The sequence below is a fragment of the Melitaea cinxia genome, chromosome 24, assembly GCF_905220565.1.
Source record: "Melitaea cinxia chromosome 24, ilMelCinx1.1, whole genome shotgun sequence".
Taxonomy (NCBI): Eukaryota; Metazoa; Arthropoda; class Insecta; order Lepidoptera; family Nymphalidae; genus Melitaea; species Melitaea cinxia.
In genome coordinates, this window is record NC_059417.1 from 1,869,662 (window position 1) to 1,880,776 (window position 11,115).

An 11,115-nucleotide genomic window follows, 5' to 3' on the forward strand; every position below is an offset into this window, starting at 1 on the left:
AGGTGCTTTTGAAGCCTATTTGAATATAACTATTTTTTATTTTGTAAAAAATTGGACAAAAGTTGATAATCAACTTCGTTATACAGTTCATGCATTAGCAAATGTTGTTATTTTTGGTTCATTGTGGTTATGTTACGATTGTTAAACTTAAGTACAATTAACGTTTTCAAATCGTTTATAAAACTAGCGATAAGAAATCTTTCCGCGCACCTAGTTTGGATTTTTATAATTTCGGCTAAAATGGATAGAAGTGATGTTGTTACCCGCTTCGTTATATTATTTGTAGTTTGTATTAATCACTGGAATTGGGTGTATTGTGGTGAGTTAATTGATCATAAAATGACATCATCATTACATCATCATCATTACAGCCTATCACAGTCCACTGCTGGACATAGGCCTCCACAAGTTTACGCCAAAAATAACGTGAACTCATGTGTTTTGCCCATAGTCACCACGCTGGGCAGGCGGGTTGGTGACCGCAGACTTTGTCGCACAGAAGACGCTGCTGCCCGTCTTCGGCCCGTGTATTTCAAAGCCAGCAGTTGGATGGTTATCCCGCCATCGGTCGGCTTCTTAAGTTCCAAGGTGGTTGTGGAACCTTGTTATCCCTTAGTCGCCTCTTACGACACCCACGGGAAGAGAGGGGGTGGCTAAATTCTTGATGAATGAAATGACATCAATCGTTTTATATTTTACTAACCGTCTCGTGCCCATTTCGTTGGGCGTTAATTATTTTTTTGATGTAAATATATAGTAAAGTTTTCATCTCGCTCGCATTTCTCCGACTTGATTTATATATACTATTATTTTTCACTTAATTTTTTGTTCAATAACAACAAAATATAGCTTATTTCACTCCTGAATAGTTTCGTTTTCTGTTAGTGAAAGAATTTTTATGATCGGATCAGTATTTGTGAAGACTACCTCTTACAAACAAATAAAGTTAGAAACTTTACCTCTATTATTAGTAAAGAGTATGTTTTGTGGGCTAAAAATAATAATTTCTATTCGTTTCCGATTTATTATAGTGTGATAGAATGAAATCGATTTGTAAAAGTGATAATTGTTTGAAAGTTTTTTTTTTCATACTGAACTAATACTTAAAAGTGAATTACCTATATAAAATCTCTAAAAACCCTGTCAAGTTGTAATAATCACGAATGGCACGAAAAATTTCAAGTTAATCGATTCTAACTTTTTTGCAATGTAAGAGTTAATAAACAATCACTACTAATTAAAAAAAATCAAATTAAATGTAAATATGAAATTGTTTCAGCGACAAAACCAATAAAATCGGAACTAGAATGTGAATTTCCGCCAAAATTAGAGGAAGACCTTACTCATGTAAGGAGAAAACGATTGACAACCGAATCAGGCCTTGTTTGCTTAGAAGATTATCCGTATACAGTATCCATAAGGTAACTTTATACTTGAGGTAGGGCACAGCAGGTAATATGCTATAAATCTGGAGCAGCGCCGCTGGGGAAGTACCTCCACCAAGAAGATCACAGCTAAATAACGCTTTTATGCAGTGTTGCGTTCCTATGGTGAGTAAGGTGACCAGAGGTGGATTGGAGGTTGAAATAGCAACGCGCTTGCGATGCTTCTGGTATTGCATGCGTCTATAAGCTACGGTAATCGCTTACCATCAGGTGCTTGAAAAAACTTAATTATATTTTTGCTATTTTTTGAGTTCTATTGAGGTACATTGGTAACTAAGTGCTTAAATTTTCATAAAACTAAAATATCAAGCTAGTTTTCCTGTCTTCGTCATTATATAATTAAAATTTACATTTGTTTCAAATAAAGATTACACTCGAAGCACTGGTGCGGTGGCGCAATTGTCGGCAAGCAATGGGTATTGAGTGCAGCCCAGTGTTTCGACTAGTAAGTGTTTGATTAGTAAAAGTTATAAGATCAAAGCAGCAAGCAATTACTTTCAAGTTATTTAAGTTACAATGTTGCATCTCGTACAGAGAGTTAAAGAGATGAAAACGATTAATTTTCTATACTTAATTTTATCATTTTGCGATTCTTCAAACAACGAGTACTTATAGTCTGAGATCCGAAGTAAGGTCGATATTTAATCATCTGTTTACTGGATGAAAATAATATTAATTTCCATCAAAATATATTTTTGAATATGTATCGGTATATCGGATCCTGTGCTATTTTCAAACACTGATTACTTAGAATTAGTGAGAAGTCCGTAAAAAAGAAAAATAATTACAGAAATAGTAAAGTTTATAAGAGTCTCATCATTATCATCATCATCATCATTTCAGCCTATCATAGTCCACAGCTGGACATAGGCCTCCACAAGTTCACGCCAAAAATGGTGTGAACTCATGTGTGTTACCCTGTGTGTTACCTGGGCAGGCGGGTTGGTGACCGCAGGGCTGGCTTTGTCGCACCGAAAACGCTGCTGCCCGTCTACGGCCTGTGTATTTCATTGCCAGTAATTGAATGGTTATCCCGCCATCGGTCGGCTTTTTAAGTTCCAAAGTAGTAGTGGAACTGTGTTATCTCTTAGTCGCCTCTTACGACACCCACGGGAAGAGGGAGGTGGCTATATTCTTCATTGCCCTAACCACACAGCAAGAGTCTAAATTCAATTATTTAAAAAAGTAATTTTAATTTGATTTTTATATTATTTTTAGAAAAGTACTTACGTTTCAATGTCATCCTTTGCAATATCCTATTTGACGTCACAGATATCTTGATAGACATCGCAAATATTAGCGGTAAATAACTTATAAACACAACAAAATACAAAAAACAAAAACATATTTATCAATGGGAATGTACTTTTTATGTCTGACGACATGTTAGCATAGTTGTCACAACTATCACAACTGGCTAATGCACAAATGGATGGCTTAAATCTCCGCTCATGTCAAACACTTGTTATTTTTTTATCTTTTTATGTTTGTATTAATAGTATTTTATACTGTTACTCTTTGTATCCCGCCGTTTCACCCGTGATAATGTAAAAAAAAACTTACTCAAATATAATATAGACTATACCCTTCCGTGGTAGGTGGACTATCCAACATAAAAACAATTTTTTAATGAACCAATAGCTAGCGCCGATTAGCGCTTCCATACAAAAAAATAAAATTTTCAGCTTTATAATATTAGTATAAGTAATTAATCACTAGCCTCTATTTTATTAATTGTTAAAATTACTATTTAATGGCCAATAAACATCTTTTCTTTCTATCTTGTACAGGCCATACAGATTTCTCGTGCGCCGGTAGTTATTACTTCGACGTTTAGTAAATTATCGAATCCATGACAAATGAATCACAATTTAGCAATGGAACATTGATGTAGCTATTAATAATCAAGTCTCTTGTGTCATATTCTGGGGGCCATTATGTGTATATCTTTAATAATTATTATATCAATTCTTTTAAGCGTAACTAAAGAAGAGGTTACAATTCGTATGGGGTCCGTGTTCAGGGACTTTGGAGGCAGAATCCTATCAGTGGTGGAAATCGTACGACACCCGAACTACAAGATGGATCAGTATTATCCAGATCACAACCTTGCTTTGATCAAGGTATGGTATGAGTACGCGTGATTCGTTTCAGTCGTTATATCCCACTGCTGGGCATAGACCTCTTTCCTCATGTAGGAGAAGGATCAGAGCCTAATCCACCACGCTGCTCCAATGTGGGTTGGCGGAAATATTCCCTACTATGAGTAACGATCGCTATCAGTTGAATATGATAACACCCGGGCCGACGGCTTAACGTGCTCCCGAGGCACGGCGGGGAGACCCACAAGGACTGCACAAATACCCAAACCCCAGCAAACATCTGTATAGCCAATACAAATTTTTGTCATGTGCGGGGATCGAACTCGCAACCGCCAGCGCAACAGCCACAAACCAGTGCTGTGACCGTTGCGCTCACGCGTAGATCTTAGCACGATAGTATTAAACGGTCTATGACCCTTTCTGTTATCAAATGATTATAATAATTATATTGTTATGTCAGGTTAATATACCCATCGTAAAAAACGAGCGGATACAAGCAGTTTCTTTAGCAGCAAATAATGCGGATCTTCCACTGCTGTTCGGTGAAGTCGTCGTTACTGGATATGGCTCTGTGGTAAAAAGTTTATTTTATTTTGTATTATTAATAGAGTGGCAATCAAGTGCAAGATCTATTTGATGATAAATGGTTACCGTAGCCTATGGACATCTTCAATATCAGAGGCATTGCACATGTTTTACCAATCTGACCCCCAAACCTACCTCCTACCCAATCCAGGAGCTTTATCTATCTCACTCACCAAAAAAAAAAAAACAATATTAAGGTAGGTTTCTTTCGTAAAATATTTCTGCTGTAGATTTGAGCAAGAAATTTCTTAATAATAAGCTAATACTTTTACGAGAATGAATAAGAAAGTAAGATATACTTTTGTTATTATGCTAATTGACAAACTATCAAATTATTTTTGTTAAAATTAAATTTTTTATTTTATTCAAATTAGAAAAAAAACTTATCCTTTTTTGGAAGTCGATTATAAAATGAAAATTATTCTACTCTGTATGTATATTAAGTTTAAAAGATGTAAAAATCATATTTTTTTCAAATACACGGTGCAAGAAAGAACGAAGGGAATGTATTCTCCAAGAAATCGGTATTTAGCTGATAAAAATGCAAAAAATATGGAATATTATCTTATGCAGTTCCTGATTGCTCTTTCTCCTATATTTTCAGAAGACAGGACATATTCGTGAAGGCGTTAACCAAGAGCTACGTCGCATGATTGTCAAAGAAATTCCACGGTCACAATGTAGGGTTATGTATGGAAACGACTACCATATACAACATGATCATATGTGTCTGCAAAGCGTCGTCAATGGGGTTGCACTTTGTGCGGTAAGAAAAATAACCTCTTTATACTGTATAAAGTTAAAGAAATAATGTTCTATCGAAATTCAAGTCGAGTTTTGACAGTGAATCTTAATCAATGTGCTTAAATCAGAATTGGTGTTAGTAATTTTTTCATACAATAAGCTTATTCCACAATTGATCCTGTTTTCAGAATCGGGAAGTTACTATTACTTTTTATGACAACATCATTACATTATTAATTTAATAGGGGAATCGTTAATCTTAGGAGTAATTTTGAGATGAATATAATCGACTATTACTAGTACAATCGCGTTGTTTCATGAGATCTATATTTATATTTTTATATTTATTATTCACTATATAAAGAAATAGGTCTTTTTTTATTCGAACAGGTTGGCAATCAAGGTTAGGGCCAAATGATAAATACACAAAACACTAGAAGTATCGCAAGCGCGTAGCCGACCCTAACTGTGGTACTCCCTAGGAGCTCTGGCCATCTTAGTTATCACAGGGAGACGATGCTGCTTCAGAGCAGTTTTATTTAGCTCTGATTTTCTGTAAAGTTAAGGTACTTCTCCAGACGGACTGCTCCATGTTTTTAGCAGGATATTTCCAGCTGTGCTCTACCTCAATGCTCTGTCTGCTGCAATGTCTCTACCCAGTAAAACAATATTTGTAAGATGTGTTGTTGAAGAGTAGTTTGAAAGAGTTCATTAATTAGCTTAAAGAGTATTCAATAAATTACACAATTTTATGTCTTTAGATACAGTAGCCCAAGTTATTTTCAGCAGTATTGTGAATATTTTTAATTATTTATATTGAATAACAAGCGCTCTGGTGTAGTGGTGCGAAGAGTCGCCTAAATCACGACGGTTTGCGGGATGGATGTTATATTTCTACAAATATTCCTTTCCGGTTTGGATGTTTGACATCGTTGGCACCCCACCGTGCCTCACATTAAGCCGTCAGTCCAGGTTGTTATCATAAATACCTGAGAGTGATCGTTACTCATAGTAGGGAACATATCCACCAACATGCAAAGGGAGCAGTGTGGTTGATTAAGCTCCGACCCTTCTCCTACGTAGAGAAAGAGGCCTATACCCAGCAGTGGGATGATATAAACTGAATGCATGCATGCGTGCATTTGCTAGGATAAAGTTTAAAATGCTATACATTTTAAAAAGTCAATTTTATTAAATCTCTTTGGTTCTACGACGATTTACTTGTTACAAATTAATTAGTTTGAATTATACATTTTTTAAAGATAAATAATAAAAAATGTTGGAATCTCAGAAATCTCAGAAAATGTTTGAATTTTTTTTTGTTTCTAAGGGCGATACTGGTGATCCAGCAGTTCATTTTAGTGGAGCGAACCGTGGCGGTACGTTGTTTGGTATAGCTTTGTTTTCTGGAACAGAAGAGTGTGCTTACAAATCCAAACCTGGAATATATGCAAAGGTAAAAATTTTGCTATTTTTATTTTACTATATAATCTCCTGGTGGGAACTTTGGAAAGAGACGGCCACGCACTTGCGATGCTTCTGATGTTGCAGACGTCTATAAGCTACGGTAATCGCTTACCATCAGGTGAGCCGTACGCTTGTTTGCTAACCTAGTTATATAAAAAAAAGCAACTAATTCTAAGTTAACGGCTTACCTGATGGTAAGCGATTACCGTAGTCTATAGACGCCTGCAACAGCAGAACTACCGCAAACGCGTTGCCGACCCTACCCCAATGTTCCTCAGAAACTCTGGTCACCTTACTAACCACAGGAACACAACACTGCTTGAAAGCAGTTTTATTTAGCTATGATCTTCTGTAAGGTCGTGGTACTTTTCCAATCGGGCTGCTTCTCAAATGTTATTAAATTCACGATAGTAACGTGTAGTTTTGTAATATTTTTGATTTTGTTCAAAATATCTAATAATATGTTATTATTTTTAGGTTTCATTTAGTAGAACATGGATTGATAAAGTTACTAGTGAAACAGAACCAAATGAGAGCGTTGATAGCTTCGAAAACGCAATACCAATTGATATGGAATAAATAATAACAAGACAAAATAAATATTTAATTATGAAAAACCTTTCTCTTAATGTATCCTAGCATATTACGATAAATTAATTTTTATTATTTTTCATATCCACTGAGGGGGGGATCTGTTTCTAAGGTTAACAACTTAATGCCTACTATTAAGTTTTTTCGTTCTTTTTAAAGCACGCGTTATACTCTTTTAAATATATATCATAGTCTGTGTTGAATATTTATACAAGTAGTCGGGGCAGAACTGGCACCCACTACCCTGGAGAAAGAGCAGGTTCATTGCCAATTCTGGTCTTGCGTAAAATGTTTGTGTAAAATAAATAAAACACTTGTGGCGACATCTATCTCGTGACAAAAAAAAAAACTAGAGAAAACTGACGTATCCTACATCGCAATATCAAAGTTATCCGAAGATTTAACATATACACAAGAACCCGACAAGAACCGTTGGGGCAGTAGCCTACCAAACACAACACCCGTCTGGTCAGAGGATCCTCTCTTTTCAATGACGGATGAGGAACTTTACATCCTGTTCCTCATGCCCCCAAAGACTTAAATTATTTAAGTTGGCTTACAGTTTTTTATTCGAATTTCTATTAAATTAAATAAATAAAATTATCAAAATTTCTGACGACGTTAGACGTGCTATGGACAGCCAAAATCTTACAGCGTTGGCATTACTTGACTTCAGTAATGCCTTTAACACTGTGGATTTTGATATTTTGCTGTCTTGCGCTCCTTGAAAATATCTCCACCCGTAATTGATTGGTTTCACATTTATTTATATGGGTGCCGGCAGCGGTTACGAGTTCAAGATACTTACTCTGACTGGGCTAACTTTATTGCCGGCGTACCGCAAGGTGGCGTGTTGTCTCCTCTCTTATTTCTTTATTTGTTTATTCAATCAGCAAAAACATTTATCTACCACAAGTATGCAGACGTATGTTTGCCAGCAAACACAATTATTTCCCAAATTAAACTACCTCAATTTATTTAGAAGTAATAAATTGAGAAAACAGGTAAGTAAGCAAGGAGTAAATAAGCAATTAGCTAGTGAGTTCTAAATCAAATTTAAATGGGACCCCATGACAAAATAAAAAATTTACGAGGTAATACACACAAAAAAGTGCTGTCAATTTGGGAACATCCTTTTTTGAAGCCGATTATTTAAAATTGAACTGTAATTTAATGATCGTATGTATTAATAAAATTAGTGCATTGACTCCGAATATTGAGGTATTATTATCTACCGCGAAAACACAGTTAAAATGTGTTTAAGTAAATTTATCATCACGGTAGATATATTCCATTTACCATTTTATTTTTGATGTAAAATTTTCGTTACTTTTAATTTATTAATATACGCCTATACATTTGTAACTTGCTGTATGCTTGTATGCTATGTGGTTACGGCATCAAAGAATATAGCCCTTCTCTTCTCGTGGGTTTCGTAAGAGGTGACTAAGGGATAACAAAGTTCCACTACTACCTTGGAACTTAAAAAGCCGACCGGTGGCGGGATAACCATCCAACTGCTGGCTTTGAAATACACAGGCCGATTATGGGCAGCAGCGTCTTCGCTGCGACAAAGCCAGCCCTGCGGTCACCAACCCGCCTGCCCAGCGTGGTGACTATGGGCAAAACACATGAGTTCACGCCATTTTTGGTGTGAACTTGTGGAGGCCTATGTCAAGTAGTTGATGCGAAAGGCTGCTGTGATAAATTTTTAACTTTAGCCCGCGGTTTCACTCGCGGTAATTTGAGGAAACAACGTAAAAAAATCTTGTTGCCTATAATATGGTCTGCCTCGATAAATGGACTATCCAAGAAAATGATAACTTTTCTATTCCAATCAGTAGTTCCTGTGATTAGCGCCATCATGCATGAAACTCTACAGCTTATTAATATACCTATACGCTTCAGCCTGTAATATCCCACTACTGGATATAGGCGTCTTTCCCCATATAGGAGAATGATCAGAGCTTAATTCACCACGCTGCTCCAATGCAGGTTGGCGGATATATTCCCTACTATGAGTAACGATTCCTATCAGGTGTACATGATAACAACCGAGACCGACGGCTTAACGTGCTCTTCGAGGCAAGTTGGGGAAACCCACAAGGACCACATAAACACCCAGACCACGGCAAACACCTGTATGGCAATACAAATGTTTGTCATGTGCGGGGATCGAACCCGCATCCGCCAGCGCAACAGGTACAATCCATGGCTGTAACCGTTGCGCCAACGCCAATATAATATACCTATATACTTATATATATGTAGCTAGCTGACCCGGCTAACTTTGTTTTGCCACTAAACGCTATTAAAAATAAGGGGTTGCTGGTAGATGGGTGAAAATTTAACTTTGTTTTTTGAATACTAAATCATAATTTAAAAAAGATGTCAAAAAAATTAAATAAATATTTAGGGGCCAGTCACCCTTATAATTTAGTTGTATGAAAAATAGATGTTGACCGATTCTCAGAACTACCCGATATGCACACAAAATTTCATAAAAATCAAGGAAACCAGGATCTGATGATGGAATCCCAGAGAAATTGATGGCTGACCTCGAAAATCGTAATGACGACTAGTGCGCTTGTTAATTTTTTTTGTCTACTACGTAAGTAATACATTATTTGTCGATGAAATTGAAGTCAGTCTTTTTCGTTTGCGAACAAACAATAATTACCTTTCGTAACGTATTCGTCGTATGTCCAATACAAATATTGATCATGTTTTATTTTCTGGTAGTAATTATGTGCTATTGAGACTTATTGCTTTTGCAATAACTCCCAAGCCTTAGGTATACAACCTTGCCTTTCTTATATAATGCACAACTATATACAATTTTATAGACGTGCCATAAAGATGAAAAACATTGCAGAAGCTATCTTAATATTACCTAACCACATTTATAAACACGAAAAGCAAACATTTTATATAAGCTGTTCTAAAACAAACTGGCAACGAAAAGAAAGTATGTGTAATAGTTCCGACGCACGACGGGAGTTTACTCCTTCAGATCGACTGTAGACAATAGGCACAAAAATGCTTACTAGTCTGAGAAAAGGATTAATGTCATATCAAATGATAAATAAGAAAATCCCAAAAGGCCTTATATAAAAATTGATTCTTAAAGAGTGGGCTCCAAAAAGTAGTCATAGTACAATCAATTAGATTTTGTGTAATGAGAAGTCTGACGCAAACATTAGTCTCTGCTTTCACGATTAAAAGATTCAGATGAGTATAGTGAGCATATGAGTTTGTGAATTTGAATTCCTTATCGGACATAAATATTCGAGCTATGTAACACTGAGACACGCTAATAGGTCAATAGAAACGAAGCCTTGAGCTTCGCTACTCACAAGTTTGTAGATTTTCTAAACAAAAAGGTGGTCGGAGTGGAAGAAATAATTACAATTTAATGTCATTTTGTAAAAACCAATTTTCGCAATTAACATGTCATTACATACTGGTAACGTACATAGATCTTAAAATATCTTGATGATCTGTTCGCATTTCAAATTTTTTGGTGACTTAATCAACAATTTTTTTTTCTAGAGGCTGTGAAAAGCATTTTAATTTATAAAACCTCCACTAATTAGACTTTCTTGAACTACCGAAAAATAGGATATATTTCCACGGTTGAAAAGATATCCAAACAAGCAAATACACAAAAATCAGTTTAAATAAATAAATTAATGTTGTAAAATGTATCATCCTGTATAAAAAATGAGTGAATTGAAACTATACTATAAGTAGTTAGTGATAACGTTCAAAAATAATTTCTGATAAGTTAATAATTATTTTGCGACTGCATTTTAACATAAAATGGTGTTAACGAATAAAAACGGAAAGGATAAATCTGTGACTGCGGTGAAACAAGAGCATACTTATTACCAATGGATTTTTTCTTTGTTGGGTATGTTTAAATTTTGTTAAATCAGGCCTTAAAAACTTTTTTTAAGAAGAATAAAAAATAAAACAAGAAAACAAGCTGACGATAACATTTAAATGAATAACAACATGATTAACATACATACCATCGGTTCAATAGAAAAGTGACATTAATGAAATGAATTTTTCAGTACACCCACTTAATCTTTTTACTTTTATTAAAATTAATTTTTCCTTATCATTTTTATATTTACATGTAAGTGTTATATATAATTTTAAAAGTATTTACATAA

At 35.3% G+C, this 11,115-nt stretch overlaps 1 protein-coding gene across 1 annotated transcript; it reads left to right on the top strand.

The window, feature by feature from the left end:
• Positions 1-240: 240 nt before the first annotated feature.
• Positions 241-6,943, top strand: LOC123665753 (mite allergen Der p 3-like). The gene is made up of 8 exons (XM_045600014.1): positions 241-319; positions 1,280-1,421; positions 1,813-1,890; positions 3,424-3,568; positions 4,008-4,121; positions 4,737-4,898; positions 6,207-6,332; positions 6,821-6,943. The coding sequence occupies exons 1-8, from the start codon at positions 241-243 to the stop codon at positions 6,920-6,922; spliced, it is 948 nt and encodes a 315-aa protein (XP_045455970.1). The 3' UTR covers positions 6,923-6,943.
• Positions 6,944-11,115: the final 4,172 nt, after the last annotated feature.

Bases quoted from the DNA above. Each gene is read 5' to 3' on its own strand.
- LOC123665753 (XM_045600014.1), top strand. From the start codon at position 241: ATGGATAGAAGTGATGTTGTTACCCGCTTCGTTATATTATTTGTAGTT. The intron at 1,891-3,423 runs GTAAGTGTTTGA...AATTCTTTTAAG, and splicing joins GCAGCCCAGTGTTTCGACTA to CGTAACTAAAGAAGAGGTTA. The intron at 4,899-6,206 runs GTAAGAAAAATA...TTTGTTTCTAAG, and splicing joins ATGGGGTTGCACTTTGTGCG to GGCGATACTGGTGATCCAGC.